The sequence below is a fragment of the Tachyglossus aculeatus genome, chromosome 4, assembly GCF_015852505.1.
Source record: "Tachyglossus aculeatus isolate mTacAcu1 chromosome 4, mTacAcu1.pri, whole genome shotgun sequence".
Classification (NCBI taxonomy): Eukaryota; Metazoa; Chordata; class Mammalia; order Monotremata; family Tachyglossidae; genus Tachyglossus; species Tachyglossus aculeatus.
This window is the reverse complement of record NC_052069.1, coordinates 31,368,303-31,394,447: the sequence shown is the minus strand read 5'-3', so window position 1 is coordinate 31,394,447 and position 26,145 is coordinate 31,368,303. Positions and strand designations below refer to the sequence as shown.

Sequence of the window (26,145 nt, the reverse complement as noted above, 5' to 3'; positions counted from 1 at the left end):
TTGGGTGAGTCACTTAACTTCTCCGTGGCTCAGTTCCCTCATCTGTAAAAAATGGGGATTAAAACTGTGAGCCCCCCGTGGGACAACCTGATAACCTTGTAACCTCCCCAGTGCTTAGAACAGTGCTTTGCACATAGTAAGTACTTAAAAACTACAAAAAAAAGTAGACATGATGCCTGACTCGTGTATTTTACAATTTATTGGAGAAGACAGATTAAATTACAGGTAGGGGAAGAAATTGATTGTGTTTACAATTGTTATGGGATGGGGTTGGATTTAGTATCACAGGGTTTAAGGGGAACATTAATGTATAGGTGATGCAGTAGGGAGAGAAAATGGTGACGTGCTTAAAGTTTAGCCAGGGAAAGCTTTCTGGAGGAGATGTGATTTTTAGCAGGACTTTGAAACTGGGGAGATGATGGTCTGATTGATAAGAATAGGAAGTTAGTTCCAGGCAGGAGAGAGGCTGTGAGCAAAGAACTGAAGGTGAAAGAGATGAGAATGAGGCATACACAGAAAATCTGTCAATTGTATTTACTGAGCACTTACTGTGTGCAGATGATGATGATGGCATTTGTTAAGCGCTTACTATGTGCCAAGCACTGTTCTAAACACTGGATCATTGTACTAAGTGCTTGGGATAGTGCAATATAACAATAAACAGGCCCATTACCTGCCCACAACAATCTTAATAATAATAACAATAATTATGGTATTTGTTAAGCATTACGATGTGCCGAGCACTGTTCTAAATGCTGGGGTAGATACAAGGTAATCAGGTTGTTCCACATGGGGATCACGGTCTTAATCCCCATTTTACAGACAAGGTAACTGAAGCACAGAGAAATTAAGTGGCTTACCCAAGGTCACACAGCAGACTAGTGGTGGTTCTGGGATTCAAACCTGTGTCCTCTGACTCCCAAACTCATGCTTTTTCCTTTAAGCCATGCTGCTTCTCTAAACAATAATAATAGTAATAATAATGATGATGATGATGATGATGGTATTTGTTAAGTGCTTACTATGTGCCAAGCACTGTTTTAAGCACTGGGATAGATACAAGATTATCAGGTTGTCCCACGTGGGGCTCACAGTCTTAATCCCCATTTTACAGATGAGGTAACTGAGGCACAGAGACGTTAAGTGACTTGCCCAAACTCACACAGCTAAGTGGCGAAGCCAGGATTAGAACTCACAACCTCCAATTCCCAAGCCCGTGCTGAAGTTGCTTCCCCTTCTCTCTAGAGAGCTTACAGTCTAGAGGACAATGTAAGTGAGAAGTTTATGGGCTGAGTTGTAGCAGGAAAAGAATGAGAATAGGTAGTGGGGAGACAGCTAATTGAGTGGCTTTAATTGAATGGAGCTGGGTGGACAATTATAGACTAGATTGGAATCATAGAATCAGAGAAGCAGCACGGCTAAGTGGAAAGAGCATGGGCTTTGGAGTCAGAGGTCATGGGTTCAAATCCCGGCTCTGCCAATGTCTGCTGTGTGACTTTGGGCAAGTCACTTAACTTCTCTGTGCCTCAGTTACCTCATCTGTAAAATGGGGATTAAGACTGTGAGCCCCCGTGGGACAACCTGATCACCTTGTAACCTCCCCAGTGCTTAGAACAGTGCTTTGCACATAGTAAGCACTTAATAAATGCCATTATTATTATTATTAAAGAAGTTTCTAAGGAGCTTAATTTTTCATAGAAAAAATATAGCAGCAGCAGAGTGAAGTATGGACTGAAGAGGCAAGAGGCTGAAGGCAGGGAATTCAATGAGGAGATCTGTATGATATGTATGTGAATTAACATGATAGCAGTTCGGATGGTATTAAAACTAGTATGCAAATGAGATTATTTTATACCTGAGACTAAACTCCTTCTAGACTGTAAGCTTGCTATGGGCAAGGAACGTTTCTACCAACTCTGTTATATTGTACTCTTCCAAGTGCTTAGTACAGTGTACTGAGTAAGCACTCAGTAAGTATGATTCATTTACTGATTGAATAAAGAATACCAACAAATTTCCCTGAGTTTTACTGGTCTGATATCAATCAATCAATTAATCAAGTACTAGCATTTATTCAGCATTTATTGTGGGCACAGCACTGTACTAGAGTGGAAGACCTAAGTGCATAGGGGACACAGAGGGGAGAGAGTTTATGGGAAATAAGAGTTTATTCAGGGAAGGCTCTTGGAAAAGATATGATTCTAATAAGGCTTTGAAGGTGGGTAGATTGTGGTATGCCAGATATGAAGTGGGGTGGAGATTAGTAAGCATACATTTTTGGAAAAGAGCAGGGTGCTCAGAATCCCGAATTCTAGTTCTCATTGCTTTGGGCAGAGAAAATGTAGTTATGGGAAGAATGAACATTTCCCCCCATTTTCCTGCCAGAAAAAAGAGGAATAGGTCCTTGATAATACTTGACTATATTGTTGAATAGTCGTTTCCTTGTAGCTCCATGAGGCTATTGTATTTTCCTTCTATATTTCTCATCTGGAGTCAAACTTTTCTTAGTTTCTAATGTTTAATCTCTGGCAATATAGAGTTCCACAAAGAGAAATAGTAACCACCATTTATTTTGTGTGATTTCTTTTGATTTATTTTCATTCTTAGCATACACAATTTCTCATTAGGAAACGAGCAGTTTACACACAAAAAGCCTGTAGGATCAAACCCTAAACAGTGTGGAAATTATATCAACTAGCTTGAATGATTCCTAGAATTACTTTGCAAACATTAGTTTAAAATATAATTTATCTTTAGTTTAATAACTCAATAAATGGTATTTATTAAAGGACTTACTATGTGCAGAGCATTGTACTAAGAGCTAGGGAGAGTATAATGTAGCACAGTTGGTGGACACATTCCCTACCAACATGTTTTGATTAATTAGGAAAATAAAAATTTGGATAATCATTACTAATTATAGTACAAAGCATTACTGGTTCATCATCATATTCAATAATTAGATTTAGCTATAATTTATTATCTGTAAGATTGATTTAAGATCTTTCTTAAAACATGTCATTGTTTCATTAGGTTCCCTACAGTTAAGACAGGTTATTTCAATGTTATTTAATAAAGCTCGTCAATGATTGAAGGTGATATTGTTTTCAATTTTAAGCACCTTTATACAAGTCCTATAAGGTCAAAACATATCCTTGGTAATGTATGTCTGTGAAACCTATTCATAAAACAATGCTTCCTTTGGTAACCTAACACAATATATTACAGTAATACAGAAGGATCTCCTGATAAATGAAGTCACTTGTAGAAAGTTTAGAAAATGTGCATCTCAAATCATAGATCACTATATTTAGAATTTGATCTTAACTAAGAGAAGGAGATTTAAGATACATTACTAGATGTTAATATTAGTCTATAAATCTGTTTCAACGCTATGCTGATTGCTAGCTATTCTCCCCCCCCACCCCGTTCTACAACTCCAAAGCTTGTTTGAAAACCTGCTTTGATCCTTTATACTTCACACTTCAACATTTTAATGGTATCTCCCTTTCACTGAAGATGAAAATAATATTGAAACTTGGATGGGAATTTCACTGATCCCATCTACTTTGATTCATATATACCCACTCACCCACACATCCTTTTCCAGGTGTCAAAATAGTCAGAACAAATATTCATTCATTCATTCAATCGTATGAAGAGCTTGGGAAGTACAAGATGGCAACATATAGAGACGGTCCCTACCCAACAGTCTAGAAGGGGGAGACAGAGAACAAAACAAAACATATTAACAAAATAAAATAAATAGAATAAATATATACAAATGAAATAGAGTAATAAATACATACAAACATATATACATATATACAGGTGCTGTGGGGAGGGGAAGGAGGTAAGGCGGCGGGATGGAGATGGGGAGGAGGGGGAGACTTAATAGATTTAAAGCTACATGCACATCATTAACAAAATAAAATAGTAAATATGTACAAGTAAAATAAATAGAGTAATAAATCTGTACAGACAAGTGCTGTCGGCGGGGGGGGTGGGGGAGGAGGTGGGGGGAATGGGGAGGAGGAGAGGAAAAAGGGAGACAACAGAGACAAAGGGATCCTGGCTGGGCCAGCTCTCAGCTTCTGCAGGGTCTGGGGTCCATAAAGCTTTCTAGATTTCTCCTCCCTCTAGCAAAGGGAACCAAGAGTAGCTGTCATGACAGTCCATCAGAACAGGGAGGTGGAAAACCGGAGTTTCATCTGCAAAAGATGCAATATATATGTATATATATATACGCACTATATACATATATAGCATATATATGCAGTATATAACATATACACATGCATACATTCATACATTCTTGTATATGTACATATATAAGAAAACAAGCGACATAAATACTTCAATGATTTTCTTTTTGGATTTCTGTTTGCAAAAAAAATGTACCCAGTTATTTCTTTAAAAAGTAAGGTCCACTACACCGTCTGAAGATACTGACCAAATCAAGAAATATGAATGTTGTCAGCTAAGATTTTTCTGTGCATTTCTAATGGATGTAATTTCCAAATGTGTTCCCAGTAGATATTTCCTTTTTGTGAAATTTGTATATGAAACGGCTAGCAGTATCCAGTGCTATTATCAGCAAGGTAGCAAGGTGTTAGTCTGTAAATACTTCATAAAAAATTCAATTTCTCATGATATTTGCAGATATAGATGAGTGCAGCGAAGCGGTCACTGTTGCCTGTGGTGATCATGCGAAATGTGAAAACGTTGTTGGAGGATATAACTGTTCCTGTAAGGAAGGTTATCAACCAAACACAGGAAAATTGTGGTTTAAGCCAAATGATGGCACTTACTGCCAAGGTAAATGATATTCTAAAGGTTTATATGTTATTACGGGGCTGCATTTTTTTTGGATACCCACCAATGCTTCTCTATCTTTAGCTAGAATAACCAGCAAGCCGTGAAATAGAATCAAGATTTTTGCATTAACATTACCTAAGAATAGAAATAAAACACACTTTATAATCAAATATATTTTATGGAATTAAATAATTATGGGCAGTGTGGTTATATGGGGATGGACTGTGAGCCTCTCATGGGACAACCTGATTACCTTGTAGCTACCCCAGTACTTAGAACAGTGCTCTGCACATAGTAAGCACTTAACAAATAGCAAATTATTATTATTATTATTATAAAAAGAAGAAACCAGATATATAATATGGAATATATTTTTATAAAGTTCAAAGAAATTTATGCTGTCATTGAAAATAACTCAATTCTAGATTCATGCATAAAAGATATTTGAATTCTTATAAATATTTGGGGGGTTTGTTATTCAGTATCCATTAAAATATGAATTCATTTATATAAGTAAGTGCTCTGAAATAATCAACATTTCTTTTTTACAGAAAATATGAAGGAAAAGTGCCATCTAGATGATGCTTGTATTGCTGCAAATGTTAATAAAACATTATCTGAAGTAAGTTGTTTGATTAGTTGTTGTTTGATTAGTTGTTCGTTAGAGAAGCAGTGTCGCTCAGTGGAAAGAGCATGGGCTTTGGAGTCAGAGGTCATGGGTTCAAATCCCGGCTCTGCCGATTGTCAGCTGTGTGACTTTGGGCAAGTCACTTAACTTCTCTGTGCCTCAGTTAGCTCATCTGTAAAATGGGGATTAAGACTGTGAGCCCCCTGTGGGGCAACCTGATCACCTTGTAACCTCCCCAGAGCTTAGAACAGTGCTTTGCACATAATAAGTGCTTAATAACTGTCATTATTATTATTATTATTATTATTATTATTATCTACAGATTTAAAAGATATGAAATTACTGACTTATTTCTACTTGAAAGTGCTGTTTCAGCCAAGGTGTTTAAAACACCATTTCAAATAATTTAGTAATGTCTTGTAATTTGAAATTCCTTATCCTTTTTAATGTACATTTTAATTTGCCTGCTTATTCCTAAACTGTGGGTACTGTATCATTCCAAATAGTTATTGCTTTTATTATTCTATTGGTTTCAGAGGACCTTGAACAAGTCATATAACTTCTCTGTGTCTCAGTTACTTCATCAATAAAATTGCAATTAAGACTGTGTCCAACCTGATTGTGTTAGAGAAGCAGCATGGCTCACTGGAAAGAGCCTGGGCTTTGGAGTCAAAGTTCATGGGTTCAAATGCTGGCTCTGCCAATTGTCAGCTGTGTGACTTTGGGCAAGTCACTTAACTTCTCTATGCCTCAGTTCCCTCATCTGTAAAATGCGGGTTAAGACTGTGAGCCCCACATGGGACAACCTGATCACCTTGTAACCTCCCCAGAGCTTTACACATAATAAGTGCTTAATAAATGTCATTATTATTATTATTATTATTATTATTATTATTATTATCTACAGATTTAAAAGATATGAAATTATTGACTTATTTCTACTTGAAAGTGCTGTTTCAGCCAAGGTGTTTAAAATACCATTTCTAATAATTTAGTAATGTCTTGTAATTTGAAATTCCTTATCCTTTTTAATATACATTTTAATTTGCCTGCTTATTCCTAAACTGTGGGTACTGTATCATTCCAAGTAGTTATTGCTTTTATTATTCTATTGGTTTCAGAGGACCTTGAACAAGTCATATAACTTCTCTGTGCCTCAGTTACTTCGTCAATAAAATTGCAATTAAGACTGTGTCCAACCTGATTGTGTTAGAGAAGCAGCATGGCTCACTGAAAAGCACCCGGGATTTGGAGTCAGAGTTCATGGGTTCAAATCTTGGCTCTGCCAATTGTCAGCTGTGTGACTTTGGGCAAGTCACTTAACTTCTCTGTGCCTTAGTTCCCTCATCTGTAAAATGGGGGTTAAGACTGTGAGCCCCACATGGGACAACCTGATCACGTTGTAACCTCCCCAGCGCTTAGAACAGTGCTTTGCACATAGTAAGCGCTTAATAAATGCCTTCGTTATTATTATTATTAACCCCAGTACTTAGTACAGTGCCAGACACATACTAAGCACTTAACAAATGCCATAAAAATGAATGAATGAATGAATAAATAAGTATATAAACAAATTATTGAAGATATGCTTTTTCCATAATTAACCACATGTTACTTATTCTTTAGAATTTTGTTAGGATAGTATGCCAGCCGACCTATAGAATATTGCAGTAATACACTGAATTGTAGATCTTGCCTTCAAAATGAATATTTTGAAGCAGAAATCCCTAGACGCCCAAATTTCAAAGGGAAAATCTAATAATTTGCCTAACTCAGGTTCTAATTTAATGAAATAAATAACTCACAGCCATACTTATTTAAATTTAATCCAAAAATAGTCTTAATGATATCAAATTCAAAAAAAAGTTTCCACTTGAAAATATGCCTCAAACATTACAAGTTTAGAAATGTACATTAATAATCCAAAATGAGGTTGAATGGTCAAAATGATGAATGAAATACCAACAAAGATGAATAGTATAGAAGGAGGTCAGTGATGAACTTAGAGAAGGTAATTTCAGTTAGGCACAGGGGGCAGAACCAGGCTGCAGGGGTCAAGGAGAGAATTGGTGGAAAAGAGATATAGGCAACACATGAGTAGGAGGAAGATGAGGTGATAACATGGTAACATGGTAACATGGAGTCAAAGGAGAGATTTTTTTAGGATAGGTAACACATGGGCATGTTTGAAAGAATTTGGAAGAGAGCCACGTGGTGCTCAGGAAAGGAAAAAGGGAAGGGGAAAGTGTTTTAATAAGGTGCAAATGGATCAGGTTGGAGGTATAGGTGGAAGGGGTAGATTGTTAGAGAAGGCAGGAGATCTCCTCTTGCGATACTGATGGAAAAGATGGGAGAGTCAAAAAAAGGGACAGGAGGAGGGTGGGACTGGAGAGGTGCTAGGAGTTGTGGGAAAGAAACATGTCTACCAACTCTTTTATACTGTACTCTCCCCTTCCAAGCCCTGATTATAGTGCTCAGCACACAGTAAGCACTCGGTAAATATGATTGATTGATTGCGGGCTTTTTTAGTGGTATTTGTTAAGCACTTACTGTGTGCCAGGCACTGTATTAATCTTTCAGGGTAGATTCAAGCTAATCTGTCCATGTCCCACATGGGCCTCACAGTATTAATCCCCATTTTACAGTTGAGGTACCTGAGGCATAGAGAAGTTGTGACTTGCCTAAATTCACACAGCAGACAAGTGGCAAAGGCAGAATTAAAGCCCACATCTCTCTGGCTCCGACGCCCGTGTTTTATCCACTAGGAAACACTGCTAGGCAACACTGCTTCCCTTTTTCTAGGGAGAGGTTTTAGGGAGATCATGACTGATAGTTTCAATTATTTTGATGGGTTGCAAGGTCATTAGGGGAAAGAAATCAGAGACGTGGTTAGAAAGACAGTTTGGTAAGGGAGTTAACATCTAAAACAGCTGTCAAGTGCAGTAGATGTGGAAGTCAGTAAGGATGAAGAGGTAATGTTGGGGTCCCAAACAACCCTCTGACTTCCAATGGGCACACTCACTCTCGGTATTCCCTGTGCACATAGGCCAGGAGGCTCTGGGTTGCTCCTGAGTGTTTTCCTGGGTCTCTCTCTCTTTACCCTCTGGCCGAGCAAATCCACCCATCCTATCTAATGCCCTCCATGACATCCAGGGCCCTTGGCGTCCTCTTCCACAGGACAGCATGAATTGCCTGCCCCACGAGTGCCTACTGTCCCCAGAGAACCTCCACCCCGGCCTGGTTTGCACCTCCCTGGTGTGAGAAAGAAAAGCATCTGCAGAATTGGCTGGGAATGTGTCTGTTATACTGTTAATTGTAATAATAATAATAATGATGATGGCATTTATTAATAATAATAATAATGATGGCATTTATTAAGTGCTTACTATGTGCAAAGCACAGTCCTAAGCCCTGGGGGGATACAAGGTGATGGCATTTATTAATAATAATAATAATGATGGCATTTATTAAGTGCTTACTATGTGCAAAGCACAGTCCTAAGCCCTGGGGGGATACAAGGTGATCAGGTCGACCCACGGGGGGCTCACAGTCTTAATCCCCATTTTACAGATGAGGGAACTGAGGCACAGTGAAGGGAAGTGGCTTGCCCAAAGTCACACAGCTCATAACTGCAGAGCTGGGATTAGAACCTATGACTTCTGGTCCCCAGGGCTCTTTCCACTGAGCCACACTTGCGTCTCATGGAATATATATGTATATATATATATATATTTGTATATATGTATATATATATGTATATGTATATATACAAATGTATATATATATATATGTTTGTATGTATTTATTACTCTATTTTACTTGTACATATCTATTCTGTTTATTTTATTTTGTTAGTATGTTTTGGGTTTGTTCTCTGTCTCCCCCTTTTAGACTGTGAGCCCACTGTTGGGTAGGGACTGTCTCTATATGTTGCCAACTTGTACTTCCCAACCGCTTAGTGCAGTGCTCTGCACACAGTAAGCACTCAATAAATACAATTGATTGATTGATTAACGGAAGCACTCGTGGTGTACTCTCCCAACCATTTAGTATAGTGCTGTGCACACAATAAGCACTCAATAAATATGAATGACTGACTTCCACAAAACTTGGAGAGGTGCGTAGCAGCTGCTGTTGTAATTAATGGTCACTGTGGCCACAGTTATAACTTTGGACTCTGAGCCACATGGAGCCCGAAATTATCTTGTCTAGCCACAGTAGGCTACTTATCTTCGTTTTTGTTTGTATGTTGTCTTGGTGTTTTGTTTTTTCTCTTAATATATGGCTGAAACAACTCCCATCTGTGCTTTTTCATTTTTAGATTGTGAGCCCCTTGAGGGACAGGGACCAAGTCTAATTCCCAACCGTGTTTCCCAGTTCTTAGACAGCTATATAAGCAGGTATATATTGTTAGTACTATAACAACTACTTTTGCTCTTCAAAATAATAATTTAATAACATTAAATGATTTTCCTGCATTTTCTCAGATTAGACATATAAAAGAACCAGTGACTTTACTGCAAGAAATCTACAGGGGCTCTGCAGAAGAACTTTCACCCGTAGATATAATAACATACGTAGAAGTATTAGCCCTTTCTTCTCCATTGCTAAGTGTTATGAATAACACTATCTCTGACAAGGAACTAGTCACTAATACAACTATTAACGTAAGTAGTTCGATCCCTGTAATTTTAATTTCTATTTATCCATGAATAAAGTTAGACTTCCAGATTTTAAAGAACTGTTTTTATGCCCAACAGGTTTTCATTAATGTCACAAATAGCCTTGTTCAAAAAGATAAAATTTCCATTTGGAGCAAGCTCTCTACAGGCAACAGGAGAACAATTCTCACTAAACTGATGCACACCGTGGAACAAGCAACACTAAGCCTGTCCCAGAATTTTAAAAAGGCAACCCAGATAGAGGTTAATTCAAGTGATATGGGTAAGGAACAGAAACTCCCTTCTAAATGATATGCTATTCCTGAGGTATGACGTCTTTTCATTTCACACAAACAGAAAAGCCTGTTCTGAGCTGAAAATCCCTGCTTCTGAACCTCTCTGCCTGCTACTAACTCCTCTGCTACTGCTCCAGGAAAAATTCTCTCCCTGCTACTTGCTACCTTTCAAGGCCCTGAATGCACTATACCTATTCAGCTTGTCCAGAGTCTTGTCTAAACAGAAATGAACCCCACATCTGTGGATTTTTTTTTTGCTGGGCACTGCCTTACTCATCCTATGTGGGCAGTGGAACATGGTATCTTTACCAATACTGAGTTGTCACTGTTGGCCTCTGATACTTGTAATCTAGTGAAAAAAGTCCCAGAAGTACACACCAGCAGAGCACTAGCATCAATCAATCCATGGCATTTATTGAGCGCTTAGTGTATGCAGAGCACTGCATTAAGTGTTTGGGAGAGTACAAAACAATTGTGTTAGCAGACATGATCCTGAAAGAGCTCACCATCTAGTGAGGAAGACAGATGCTAAAATAAATCAGCAAATGAATCATGTTTGTGGAAATGTAACTGGGGATGACAGGAAACAGAGAGAGGAAGGAAAGAGTATGAGTGGCATTGGTCCTTATATAGTGCACATTCAGAGAGATGTCTTGAGTTGCATTTACACCGACGCAAAAATCCTGAATACAACAGGGTTTGGCAGAAGGCGCAATGAGTAGGACACCTGATTTCTCGTTCTTATCCTACCACAGGCCTGCTGTGTCACCTTGGATAAATCAGTTAACCTCGCTCAAAGTTTCATTATCATTAAAAATGGGAATGCTAATACCTGCCCAGCACTTCCTCACAGGAGGATAAAATGAGATGCTCAAAATGAAATTGCTTGGGAAAATGAAAATGCCCTCTATAAATTGAAAGTATTAGTTATCATCAAGATTGACCATTTGTGTAGAGAATGTTGTATTAGCAGAGACCGGATAACAAAAGCTCTTCACATCTTGGAGGAGATGTTGGCTTTATGAAAACATTATGATTTATTAGTCATCTTATCAGGTAATTTAGGACCATCTGTCTCTCTATAGAATATAAAATCAGATAAGGACAGCAGAAGTACTTTCAAATCATATGGTGACCCATAGAACACTGAGACTTGCACAACTAGAAGAAACTTAAAAAAAATCTGAATCTGAGAGCACAAATGTGTAGTCTTTCAGCCACAGGAAATGGGTGATTTTTTCATGTTTTAAAATGTTGTCTGACAGCTGTTTATTTGCGTGGGTCATTACTAGTTTTGATGTTGCCAGGCATTGAGCAATATGGATGGCTTGGGATGAAAAAATGGCACTTGATTGTCACTTTTTATTCATCACTAAAGTATACTACATAACCACTGCTAGGTCCTCAAATATACTCCTTGCACTGTGAAGAATGTTAGTTTGCTAAAAATATGATTTTATCATCGTATTATTAATCATGTATCAAAAACAAAAAAGTACTCATTAAATTTTTGTCCAATAATCTAGGATATTACAATTGTTTTTACTGCTTTTAATAGGTCACATTACCTTTTAATATCTATTTTAATAAAATAATATATCTTTATGAAATAGCCCACCTTCCTTCTTCTATTTTGATACTCTTTGAGAGTATTTATGAAGAAAATAAAAAAAGTTTGATGCATAAATTTAAGTATTTGAATAACAGTGTCAGTGGTTAAAGCCAAGCATGTTTTTATAGCACTTTGATTAAAAAATAGTTCCCTAGTTAAAAATCAACAGAAATTATTGAGAATAATATGATGCTTCTTAAAATAATTAAAATACTGTTATACCTTCAATACATTTATCATTTTATCATTTATTCTCAGCTCTCAAAGTTTTTGCTTTCGATTCACACCACATGAAACACATTCACCCTCATGTAAGCATGGAAGGAGATTATATAAAAATCTACTCAAGGAAAAAAGACGGATATGACTCAAATGGTAAGGCAATAAATATTTCAGATGTTTTTTAGTTGTCTATTCATGTTTTGGAAGAAATTTTGATGAAAACATTGGGTTTGAAACTAATTGGGACTATATAATGATAGCTATTGTCATACTTCATATATGAAGCTGATGCTCCCAAGAGTGAAATTTACCCATGGACGCTGGTTTCACTGCCCAGGACAGATAGCCCCATTGCAGTATCTACCTGCAAAATACCAATCTTAATAATAATAGTAATGATAATAATATCTGTGTTTTTTGTTAAGCGCTTACTATGTAATAATAATAATAATAATAATGGCATTTATTAAGCATTTACTATGTGCAAAGCACTGTTCTAAGTGCTGGGGAGGTTACAAGGTGATCAGGTTGTCCCACAGGGGGCTTACAGTCTTAATCCCCATTTTACAGATGAGGTAACTGAGGCCCAGAGAAGTGAAGTGACTTGCCCAAAGTCACACAACTGACAATTGGGGGAGCCAGGATTTGAACCCGTGACCTCTGACTCCAAAGCCTGGACTCTTTCCACTGAGCTACATGGCTAAGTGCTGTGGTAGATATGAGACAATTAGATCAGGCACTTTTCCTGTCCCACCTAGATGGGGATCGCAGTCTGTGCTAAGTGCTGATGTGCTTTTTGCTTGTTAAATCTGGAACCAGTTTTGAGCTTTGCTCTTTGTCTCACTATTCTCCTCAAGCTTCTCCAAAAATAGAACTAATCTTTTCTTGAATTCAGCATACGGAGACTGAATGGGGATTGCCTCCCAACATCCCATTACCCACATTGTCTCAGGACACTGTCCACTGCTTTTTGTTTAATAGTATTTGTTAAGTGCATACTTACTATGTGCCAAAAACTTTACTAAGCCTGTGGCAGATGAAAGATAATCAGGTGAGACAAAGTCCACATCTCACATGGGGCTCTTAATCCCGATTTTACAGATGAGATAACTGAGGTATAGAGAAGTGAAGTGACTTGCTCAAGTTCACAGAGCAGATAAGTGGTGGAGGTGGGATTAGAACCCAGATCCTTCAGGCCTATGCTCTATTGCTGTCCTTGATTTAAATTTCAGTTCATAACAAATGGCTAATGTTGTTCATTCTATGAACATGTCCATCCTAGTGGCTGAGAAGCAGCGTGGCTCAGTGGAAAGAGCCCGGGCTTTGGAGTCAGAGGTCATGGGTTCAAATCCTGCCTCCTCCAATTGTCAGCTGTGTGACTTTGGGAAAGTCACTTAGCTTCTCTGTGCCTCAGTTACCTCATCTTTAAAATGGAGATTACGACTGTGAGCCCCCCGTGGGACAACCCGATCACCTTGTAACCTCCCCAGAGCTTAGAACAGTGCTTTGCACATAGTAAGTGCTTAATAAATGCTATTATTATTATTATTAGTGAAGAGATACTGAAGCTCATAAAGACGTGACACCGGAAGGCTGACAATATCAGGACCGCTCTTTATTGGTGATTCAAACTTGTCATGATGTTGAGCAAGGCATATAGGTGACACTGATGAATGCTTAGGAAACCTCCTGAGATGAGTCTGGGTTTCATGTTCCTATAGAAGGTTTGACAGCACTATAGCTCTGAAACCTGTCAGTTTGCTGGGTGGTAAAAGGCTACATCGTTGTTAATATTTTAACTGTTTCAAAAAGTGAAGTCTAGCCTTCACAGCTCAGTTTTTGACTTCCTGGTCTATTAGTGCATCATTGTACTGCATACTGCCTGACGGTGAAAATGTTCAGTCGAGTGTTGCCAGTTTATGTAATGACAGAGGCAATGCTTTCAGCACAGAACTGTCAAGCACTTGGGAAAGCATTGGTTCACAGGAATGAATCTGATAAACATTGCATGCCCCCCACATCCTCTTGCAATTTGCTGAGGCTTGTTCTAGGCTGCCAGCTTTCAACCCTCCTTTAGAATGTGAGAATTAATTATATAAGATGATGTAATGTAGGATAGAAAGAACATCGATTCTTTTGAAAAGTGGTGTTGGAGAAGGCTTTTGCGAATACAGAATAGTGTATAGAGAAGCAGCATGGCTCAATGGAAAGAGCCCGGGCTTTGGAGTCAAAAGTCATGGGTTAAAATCCTGGCACGGCCAATTGTCAGCTGTGTGACTTTGGGCAAGTCACTTAACTTCTCTGGGCCTCAGTTACCCCATCTGTAAAATGGGGATTAAGACTGTGAGCCCCCTGTGCGACAACCTTATCACCTTATCAGGCCTATGCTCTATTGCTGTCCTTGATTTAAATTTCAGTTCATAACAAATGGCTACTATTGTTCATTCTATGAATATGTCCATGCTAGTGGCTGAGAAACAGCGTGGCTCAGTGGAAAGAGCCCGGGCTTTGGAGTCAGAGGTCATGGGTCCCCAGTGCTTAGAACAGTGCTATGCACATAGTAAGAGCTTAATAAATGATATTATTATAATTATTGCAGTGGACTGCCCAATAAACAAAGAAATGGATTTTGGAGCAAATTAAACCAAAGTGGTCTTTGGAAGGTCAAATGACTTGACTTAGATTAACATATTTTGGGCACACAATTAGGAGGACTAGTTCTCTGGAGAAGACACTAATGCTAGGAAAAGTCCAGGGAAAACGTGGAAGAGGCAGATAAGCAGCCTGATAGATAGAGACCATAGCAACCATAACGGAAGAACCATTAGAAAGGTTGCGGATTATGGCAGAGGGCAGGACGTTCTGGAGAAAGTATATCCATGGAGTCGCTACGAATCGGAAATGACTAGCTGGCACTTAATAATAATAATGTAATCTTGTCACTTGAGACATCTCAGAAATGCATATGCAGTAGATATTGTTTGAGTGACCAGTGAGTCTTTCTTTTGTACACAGGATTCCCACTGAAAATACAGTGCACTATTCAGGTGGATCTCAGTGTGCCAGGTTGTAGGTGAAAGACCAAACTATCTATATTCAGAAAGACACCAGTTCAACCCACGATACAAACACAAACACACTCTTGTGCCCTCTGTCTGTCTGTCTCTCTCCCTCCCTCCCTCTCTTAGGTAGGTAGCCTACCTTAGGTAGCCTGACTGTTTGGCTGATCAGCAGGTAAATTTTCAACTTCTCAAGCACTGAGTTGTAGGATTAACAATCTTTCCTTTTTAGCTGTTTAACAGAAAAAGTATACGATATTTTACTTATAATCCCCTCCATATCTTAACTGTTAATGGGACTACAAAGCATACACCACTAAACATAATCTGTTTCTCTGGTAGGTACCGTTGCAGTTGTATTTTTACGTTATGACAGTATTGGCTCTTTGCTTTCATCCTCTGAAAGCTCCTTATTGGAAATTCAGAATTCTGACAGTTCAGAGCAACAGGAAACAGTAATCTCTTCAGTCATAGCTGTCACAATGAGCTCAAGCCCACCTACATTCTACCAACTTGAGAAAATTACTTTTACATTAAATCATTTAAGGGTAAGTTTTTTTGTGGTAAGTTTCATATACACGTGTATATGAATGACAATGTCTACATATGTTGAATGCCTGCTGTTTCGTTTTGAGGTCTTTATGTTTTAAAATCCTGCTCCTTCTTTCATTGGGAAATCTGATCTAAGATATTAAAAGAAAATAATTAAAACATACATTATGCTACAAGAACTGTCAATCCAGGAGATGTACGCTCCATGATAATATTATAAGAAAATAATAAGATTACTTGTCAAAATGAAAAAAAGTTAAAGTTATTAGGACAAGTTACCATGTTTTACGGAAGATAATCTTTTCAGAGTAAGTTTGGATGATTTCAATTTGAAGAATAATTTTAGTCCAACTGGTTTTCATAGGAAATTGAAATATCAAATGTAATGTTTATTAGTTTACCATTTTGGTTTTCATAGGAAATTGAAATATCAAATGTAATGATTATTAGATTACCTTTTTGGGTGTGTCATTTAAAGTAGCCTCTGCTTAATTTCGTTTCTGTGAATTAAAGAAAATAAACTAATGCTTAGAAGAACATACCTTTTTTAAAAAATTTGATGCATCCTGTTTATCAACAGTGTGTTGAAAAACATATTTTACCTTATCCCAAATATGTTTGGTAGGTAAAGTAACTTTATACATAAACCAAAAAAGCGAACCTTAGTTCAATCTGACAGCATTTTTATTTTCTATGTTTTTAGTTAGAACATGGACTGAAAGTATTTTCATCCAGTGTAATCTGTCATTGCTCAGGCATGATTTGATGTGTGTTCTTTCCATCCCTTTGATCTTACTGGTGCAACACGTGCTTTTAAATAAATCATTTTACCTGAAATAACAGCAGTTATTTCATGGGAAATTTCTTGACATTCCCCATCAGTAAAAATATTACGTTTCTTTTTCAGACAGCAGATAAAGACAGTAGTAAATGTGCATTTTGGAACTATTCACCCGACACAATGAATGGCAATTGGTCTACTGAAGGCTGTGAAGTGACCCATTCTAACTCCACTCATACCTCATGCAAATGTAACCATCTGACACATTTTGCTATTTTGATGTCCTCTGGTAGCTCTCTTGTAAGTACAATTTATAATTTAGGATTTTAGGGGAATTCAAATTGCAATTAGTTTTTGGATGTCTTCGTAGACAACTAAAGTTTCTTTACTGGTCACAACCTTATGGTCTTTGAGCAAATATAGACTGACATTTTTCATGTGAACTAAACAAATATGTTGTAATTTGCATATCTCCTTTCTATGGCATTTCTGCAGTTGTTTGTCATGGAAGATCCCATTGAAAATTTTCATTTTAACTGTACTTAAAAATTACAGGATTCTTGAAACCTGAAATGTTTAATGGTCCCATTCAATGAATATGTGTAGATAAGGTTGCAAATATCAAAATTTGCCACCATAGCAACATTTTATCCATCGCTTTAAATCCCTTGGAATATATGGAAACAGAGTGGCTCAGTGGAAACAGCACAGGTTTTGGAGTCAGAGGTTATGGGTTCAAATTCCGGCTCTGACAATTGTCAGCTGTGTGACTTTGGGCAAGTCACTTAGCTTCTCTGTGCCTCAGTTCCCTCATCTGTAAAATGGGGATTAAGACTGTGAGCCCCCCGTGGGACAACCTGAACACCTTGTAACCTCCCCAGTGCTTAGAACAGTGCTTTGCACATAGTAAGCACTTAATAAATGCCATCATTATGTGGAAATAGGTTTCATGAACAATGGTATTTATTGAGCACCCTCTGAATGCAAGGCATGGTTCTAATGGGAGAATGATGATAATATTTCTAAAAAGAACTAGGTTCTGAAACTCCAGGACTGCAGAAAAGAACTGATTCTAGTGCTAACGGTTTTCGTACTGCTAGGTGCAATCTTGTTCCAGTCAGTTGTGTTTTCACTGGGGCACAGAGTTCAACAAATGAGTAGCTGAGCAAGGTTCAGCACATGGCCCGTGATCCTAGTGTGATCTTAAAAATAGCACAGGAATGGGAGTCACAAGACCCAGGTTCTAGTCCTGGCTCCACAGCGTGCTATGTGGTAAATCAATTAACATCTCTGTACTTCAGTTTCTTCATATTGATGTTGAAGCTAATCATCTGTCCTCCCTCCCTGTGCCTCATTATTTTTCTCTATCCCAATAATAAGTACAGTGCTTGGCATCAAGTAGGCAATTAATCATAAATACTATTACTAGTTTTGGTATCATTATTAGTGTCATTATGGTTATTTTCGGTGTTTTCATGCCGAGATTTTTTTCAATCAATCAATAGTATTTATTGAGTGTTCCTAATTTCAGAGCACTATACTAAACATATAGTACAGTACAATAGAATTACTGCCTAGTGGGGGAGACATAAAAATAAAATTCAGGTCAGGGATTCAGTAGAGTTCAAAGAGGGGAAGGGCAGGGTGAATACCTAAATTGCTACTGGTGAGGACTCAAGTGTAGGACACAATATTTTGGAGGGAAAAGGTGAAAAGATAGTCATGGAAGAAATGTGATTTTAGTAGGGCTTTAAAGATCCATTAATTCATTAAATTGTATTTATTGAGTGCTTACTGTGTGTAGAGTACTGTACTAAGTGCTTGGGAAATACAAGTCCAGTGGTGAAAAGAGAATAATAATAATTAAGGGATTTGTTAAGCACTTACTATGTGATGAGCACTACTCTAAGCACTGGGGTAGATACAAGGTAATCAGGTTGTCCTGCTTGAGTCTCAGTCTTAATCCTCATTTTACAGATGAGGTAACTGGGGCACAGAGAAGTAAAGTGGCTTGCTCAAGGTCACACAGCAGGCAAATGGCGGAGGAGGGATTAGAATCCACGTCCTCTGACTCCCAAGCCTACACTCTTTCCACTGAGCCACGCTGCTTCTCAAGAGAAGAGGTTCTAGGCAGGAGAGAGGGTATTAACAAGGTTACTGGCGAGAGAGACAAGGTGAGAATGAGGCACAATAAGTAGGTTGGCGTTAGAAGAGCAAATATGCAGGCTGGATTGTTGTGGAAGAGGATTGAAAATAGGAAAAGCGGGAAGAACTGATTGAGTTTCTAAAGCCAATCACCAGGCACTTCTGCTCAAAGAGGTGAGGAGCAGGCAACCATCGGAGGTATTGAGAAGTGGGGAGATGTGTAGAATGATGCTTTATAAAAATATTCTGATCAGAAGAATGGAGTGTGGAAAGATGAGGTAAGGAGGAAGGTGACCTGTAGTCAAGCTGGGGGAAGCAGCGTGGCTCAATGGAAAGAGCACGGGCTTTGGAGTCAGAGGACATGGATTAGAATCCCGGCTCCGCCAATTGTCAGCTGTGTGACTTTGGGCAAGTCGCTTGACTTCTCTGTGCCTCAGTTACCTCATCTGTAAAATGGGGATTAAGATTTTGAGCCCCCCGTGGGACAACCTGATCACCCTGTAACATCCCCAGTGCCTAGAACAGTGCTTTGCACATAGTAAGTGCTTAATAAATGCCATCATTATTATTATTATTATGCGACAAGTGCTTTGAACCAATGTGGTAGTAGTTTGGATGGAGTGGAAGGAATTGAGTCTAGGGATATTGTGAAAATAGAATTGACAGGATTTGATGACTGAATGAATCTGTGGGTTGAAAGAGAGAGAAGAGTCAAAGATAATATCAAGGTTATGGACTTGTGAGGCAGAGAGGATGATGTTGTCAACCAACAGGAAAAGCTGTGTTGAGAAAGAGAGTATAGGAAGGAAGATGAGGAGTTTGGTTTTGGACATGTTAGTCATGAAGTATTAAAGGGATTCACAAGCAGAGATATACTGGAGGCAGAAGGATGCAATACTGCAGAGGAGGAGAGAGGTTGGGAATGGAGAGGTAGATATGAGAATTTTAAAAGTGCCCCAGTTTCATCTATGTCACCCCTGCCTCCTTTCCCATGTTCTCCCTCTAGCTTGATACTCCTCTCCCTACATATACTTTAGACCACCACTCTCCCCACAATCAAAACCTTATTAAGGTCTCATCTGCTCCATGACACCTTCCCCGATCAAATCATTTTCCCTGGCTCCCTCTCCCTTTTGCATCATCTGTGCTTTTGGAACTGTGACCACCGGGCACTTGATTTTTGCCCCCAACAAACCACATAGAACTTACGTACATAGCTGTAAATTATAAATCATTTATATTATTGTCTGCATCCCCCTCTAGAATATAATCTCATTGTATCCAGGGAATGTATCTACCAACTCTTTTGTATTGTAATCGTCCATCCTAATCCTCCTTGACCTCTCAGCTGCCTTAGACATTAACAACTACTCCTTCTCCGTTTCACTGACATTGTCCTCAACTGGTTCTCCTCCTATCTCTCTGGGCACACTCATTCTCAGTCTCTTTTGCGGGCTCCTCCTCTGCCTCCCTTCCCCAAACTGTGAGAGTTCCTAAGGGCTCACTTCTGGGTCCTGTTCTATTCTCCATCCACACCCATTTCCTCGAAGCATTCATGCACTCCCATGGCTTCAACTACCATCTCTTTACAAGTGATTCCAAATTCATCTTCCCTGTTCTCTCTCCTCTGCCATATCGTATTTCCTCCTACCTTCAGTACATCGCTACTTGAATGTACCTCTGATGCCTCACACTTAACATGTCTAAAAAAAAGTCCTCATCTTCCCAATTAAACATTGCCCTCCCTCTGGCTTTCCCATCACTGTAGACAGCACCACCATCTGTCCTGTTTCATGTGTCCATAAACTTGGCATTATCCTCAACTCATCTCTCATTCAGCAAGCATATTCAATCTGTCAGTAAATCCTGTTGAATCAACCCTCAAAACATTGCCAAAATCTACCTTTTCCTCTCCATCCAAACTGCTACCACATTAATCCAAGCACTTATCCTAGTCCAATCAATTGATCAATCGGTGGTATTTATTGAGTTTTTACTATGTAAGCACTTACAGCACTGTTCTAAGTGCTTGGGAGAGTACAATACAAGAGAAATTAGCAGGTACATTCCCTGCCCACAGTGAGCTCACAGTCTAAATGTTGATCAGTTTAGGCTCACCGCATCAGTATCTTTGCTGACCTCCCTGTCTTCTGGTTCTCTGTACTCCAGTCCATATTTCCCTCTGCTGTCCACATCATTTTTTCTACAAAACCATTTAGTTCATGTTTTTCCACTCCTCATTCATTCATTCATTCAATCATATTTATTGAGCACTTACCTAAGCGCTTGGGAAGTACAAGTTGGCAACATATAGAGACGGTCCCTACCCAACAGTGGGCTCACAGTCTAGAAGGGGGAGACAGACAGCAAAACAAAACATATTAACAAAATAAAATAAATAGAATAGTAAATATGTACAAGTAAAATAAATAGAGTAATAAATCTGTACAAACATATATACATGTGCTGTGGGGAGGGGAAGGAGGTAAGGCGGGGTGGATGGGGAGGGGGAAGAGAAAGGAGGGGGCTCAGTCTGGTTCCTCAAGAACCTCCCAGTGGTTGCCCATCCACCTCTGCATCAAACAGAAACTCCTTATCATCAGTTTTAAAGAGCTCAGTCACCTTGCACCATTATTCACCATCCCTCAGACCCAAAGCACTTATGTATGTATCCATAATTTATTCATTTATATGGACATTTGTACCCTCTCTTGGCTGTAACCTCACTGTGGACAGGGAACATGTCTACGAACTCTGTTAAATTATACTCTCCAAACCACTTAGTACAGTGCTGTACACACAGTAAGTTCTCAATGCATATGATTGATTGCTTGATTAAGGAATCCCCACACTTAGGGGGATGGGAGTCAGGAGTTGTCAGTGGGGTAAACTGAGGTGAACAAGGAGAGGACAGTTTCAGAGAAGGCGAGGTTACATAGTTTTTTCCAGGAGAAGCAAGTGGCTTGTAGTGTGTTAGGATGCTGAGGGGTCAAGGAGGATTAGGACAAAATACAGTCTGTTTGATATAGTGAGGAGGAAGTGACAGGTGAGTTTGGAGCATGTAGATTCAGTGAAGAGGAGGGGCCAGAAGCTGTAATATATATTACATAGTTAAGTATGTAATATGTATTACAATAGCATCGTCTCATTGTTTCCAGTACATGCATAGACACTTTGACTTACATTTTTACACTGTGCAATTTGGAACCGCATGCTTAATTAGAATTGAAATATGTATCTTATTTTCAGTTTATATAATTAGATTTGTTATATGTCCAACTCAGTTATGACTGGAATTGCTATAGCCATCTGTCTATGTGGTTACTTTACTGAGTTCCAAGTAACCAGTATAACAGCTCTCTATCATAAATACTGTTCACTTCATTAAGAAATTTAAATTGTCAGTTTTAGGGTCTTAGTGAGATTTGAACTCTTGATATTCTGTTGATTCAGCACTTTATAATGCCTCAACTCTGTTCAGTAAGATCTAGATAAATCGTTGCCTGGCAAAATGCCCTTAAAATACATTTTTTATTAATTATGTCTTTATCAAGTAATAAATGTGGACGTATCCATAGATTTGGCTATAATAATATTTTAAAATACTACTAGCAATAATGAAAGCTTTGTGTTATGCCAAGGAATAACAAATGCAGGAAACTAAAAATTCTGGGTGGTTCATAATTGATTCTGTGAACTTTACATTCTCTAAAAAATGCAACACTTTTTTCATCTAAATGTATATGCACTGCTCAGTTCCTGACCACCTATGATTAATGTTTCACGAACAAAAGAGGAAATTCATTTATAGTGGAAGTTTCTTTGACAAATTACCGAGTTATTTTCTTAAATGCTGTATTACTATTTTTCTACAGGGAATTACCAATTACAATATTCTTACAAGAATCACTCAACTAGGAATAATTATTTCACTGATCTGCCTTGCCATATGCATCTTTACTTTCTGGTTCTTCAGTGAAATTCAAAGCACAAGAACAACAATTCACAAAAATCTCTGCTGTAGCCTGTTTCTGGCCGAACTTGTTTTTCTTGTTGGGATCAACACAAACAGTAATAAGGTATGTGACCAACATAGCACCTGGATGAAAATGCTAATATCGTGATTTTTCTGCAAAAGGCAAATCCCAATCAGTCTTCTTCCAGAACCATATTTGCTGAATGTGAAGTTTTTGGACTATACTGGTAATGGAAGCTGGGAGAAAGAAACCTGGCTTTACTATACATAGGTAGCCTCCACATCAAACTGGTTCCTCCTAAGTATAAAATTACCTAATGTAAAGGCATCAATACATGATTTCTGTGAATTACTTTAAAACATTTGCTTCGCAATGAAAGGAAGAAATTTCCTTGATGAGATAGCCAATAGCAACAAAATGGTGTGGGGTAGGAATCTGAAAAGCCAAGGTTGTGGTTCAGTGCAAGGACTGCAGTGGGAGTCCAGGTAAAATTTGATTCATGTTTCTCTTCCACCTCCTTATATTCCCTCCCTTTCTGCTTACCACATCCAAATTCTTTATGATTTAGTCATTGTACTCAAGGCCCACATAGAGTCACTTTTTCTGTTCTTCTCTTCCTTCTTTAGCTCCTGCAGAGGGGAGAAATTATTACTCAAACTGTTTTTGAAGTGGGTGATTGGGCAAGGAGTTGCTAGCAGAGTATAAATTACATCTAAAACAAATAGTTTGGGTAACTCATGTCCAAAATGCTCTTCCCTGTTTAACAAGTTATACTATTGAACTATAATTTTCTCCTAGTGAATTTTTTATTAAAAAATGAACCATGGTGGAATGTAGGTGTAATACCAATAGCCCATGTAGTAATCTGGGGCTTGAACTATTTCTAGGTGGCCATTAAAAGTCATTGAAAATTATGCATCGAATGGTGTAAACTTGACCAAAACTCAATCATTGGCCAAGGTCCAGGTCAGTGCACTTCCCTCATGAAGTAAAAAGAGAAGGTTGTTGTAATCTGCAAACTCCAATGATCAGAAGCACAATGTACCAAACAGAACTTCCAAATCGGGAGCAGAAGAGGCTGTATGGATCAGTTCATTCATTCATTCAATCATATTTATTGAGCACTTACTGTGTGCAGAGCACTGTACTACACATTTGGGAAGAACAATTCAGCAACGAATAGAGACAATCCCAGCCCACAACGGGCTCACAGTCTAGAAGGGGAGAGACAGATATCAAAACAAGTAAACAGGCATCAGTAGCATCATTATAAATAAATAGAATTATAGATATAATCGAATTATAGTTCCCTCAGTTTGACCCCAAGTTTTTGAAGGCTGTCCCCAATTCAGTGATTGTCAGCCTATGCCCTGCTAGATTTTCATAATAATTCAAATTGTCTAGAGGCTTATTGGAAATGATGCTTGAAACTTTTAGACTTACAATCGTTCGATTTCAGAGGATGGTTTTTCTTTATGAAATGTATGATGCATAAAAAATGTAGATGCTGATGTCATAGTTCATTTTACCCATCTAGAGATACATGGTACTTATCAGTAAATTTCAGTGGATATTGATGTTGAGTAATTGCTCTGCCCCATGATACGATTAAAAGGGTGACATTCAGATTCATTCATTCATTCAATCGTATTTATTGAGTACTTACTGTGTGCAGAGCACTGTACTAAGCACTTGGGAAGTAAAAGCTGGCAACATATAGAGACGGTCCCTACCCAACAGTGGGCTCACAGTCTAGAAGATATTTTGCCTTGATGTTCAACAGTGAATTACTGTTCATGACTTTCTTTTTGTTGGTTGTTTTCTAGCTCTTCTGTTCAGTCATTGCTGGATTGCTACATTATTTCTTTTTAGCTGCCTTTGCGTGGATGTGCATTGAAGGCATTCACCTCTATCTCATAGTTGTTGGAGTCATCTACAACAAGGGATTCTTGCACAAGAATTTTTATATATTTGGCTACCTGAGCCCAGCAGTGGTAGTTGGAATTTCAGCAGCACTAGGCTATAGATATTATGGCACCACCAAAGTGTAAGTGGCTCCCATTTTGACTTGCAATTTAAACAGTGTTTGAAATGGGAAGGGATAAAGTTTGATTGCACTCCTTAATATTTTTTGAAATCAACCCACAATGTCTGAGAAGACTTTAATCCACTCCACTGTTGTACAGTTGTTTAATATCCTATGGGAACTGGTTGCTGTAGGAGAGGTAAAGATGGAGCCTATTATTTGCAGAATAATTGCCCCAACTTCTATCTTATTCTCACTTCAAAGCACTGATTATAACTCTTCTCTTATTGTTTTTTCCAATAATTAATTTTATATTGTTGAAGCACATTCAATCACATTTACATATGATGTACCGTTTACTTTTCAGATGCTGGCTTAGCACAGAAAATAACTTCATTTGGAGTTTTATAGGACCAGCATGTCTTATAATCCTAGTATGTATATTTTTATTTTTTATCAATTTGTTTCAGGGCAGTAACCCCAAAGTGTCCAATAATCACTAGCGTGTAATAATATAGGCCTGGTGGGGTAATTATAGGAAAAAACTAACTTTGATCTATTGAGATCATTTCATTATTCTCATTCATCATTAGACATTTCATTTTGGTAGCCAAAAATGTATTTGTTAACAAAGCCTATATTGAATCTATGTTGATATTTTCTGTTTTGGTGGAAAGAAAAATTTTTGTAGCATTTAGTTTGTAGGAGATAGAATTTTCACATATCAGTAGGGTCTCAGCAGGAGATGAATACAGAAAGTAAACCAACATACTGATAATCTGGCATTTTGGATGTTGCGTTACTTAATCTTTTATCGAAGATCGGTCATCTTTGAAGATTAGACTGTCATCTTTAGAGTTTTATCATTCTGGTGTACCCTGTCATCATCAAAGCTATTTTAAACTAAATTGAGACATCAGAGACAAGAACCCGCTATTTCTCATGGGCAGACAAGTCATATATTGATAGCCCTATTTCAGCTGGGAAGAGGGCCTTTTAATTCTTATTGGAAGTGGTTTCAAACCTGCAAATTTGGCAGGTATTATGTGTTTCCTTCTAAATAAAGACATTTTATGTGTCTCAAGAGTATTTCTAAGTGCTGTAAGTTTTCAAAAACCATTCCAACTATAATAGCCTGTCAATGAGTGTGGGAAGTCTGACAATGATTGGGAAATAGCCAGGATTGTCAGTGAAGGCACAGTGGCAACACCAAGGTATCAGTGGTTCATATGTTTAAGGTCACTGACTAGCTTTATTCAGTATTAGTTTTTTTTCTTTCCTTCATTATGAATCCTTTTAGGGTGAAAAAAAGAGCAAAAAGTGATGCAGTATAGCTTTCATAAAGATAAATGTTTCAAAAACATGGAA

The 26,145-nt window shown here is 38.2% G+C and overlaps 1 protein-coding gene across 1 annotated transcript in view; it reads left to right on the top strand.

Moving 5' to 3' along the window:
- ADGRL4 (adhesion G protein-coupled receptor L4) overlaps positions 1-26,145 on the top strand; it is a 142,233-nt gene that overhangs the window by 91,807 nt on the left and 24,281 nt on the right. The window contains exons 4-13 of the mRNA XM_038745819.1: positions 4,663-4,818; positions 5,370-5,440; positions 9,934-10,113; positions 10,207-10,390; positions 12,274-12,390; positions 15,639-15,844; positions 16,756-16,929; positions 22,650-22,853; positions 24,578-24,798; positions 25,145-25,211. Coding sequence (XP_038601747.1) covers positions 4,663-4,818; positions 5,370-5,440; positions 9,934-10,113; positions 10,207-10,390; positions 12,274-12,390; positions 15,639-15,844; positions 16,756-16,929; positions 22,650-22,853; positions 24,578-24,798; positions 25,145-25,211 — 1,580 coding nt within the window. The remainder of the gene's footprint in view (positions 1-4,662; positions 4,819-5,369; positions 5,441-9,933; positions 10,114-10,206; positions 10,391-12,273; positions 12,391-15,638; positions 15,845-16,755; positions 16,930-22,649; positions 22,854-24,577; positions 24,799-25,144; positions 25,212-26,145) is intronic.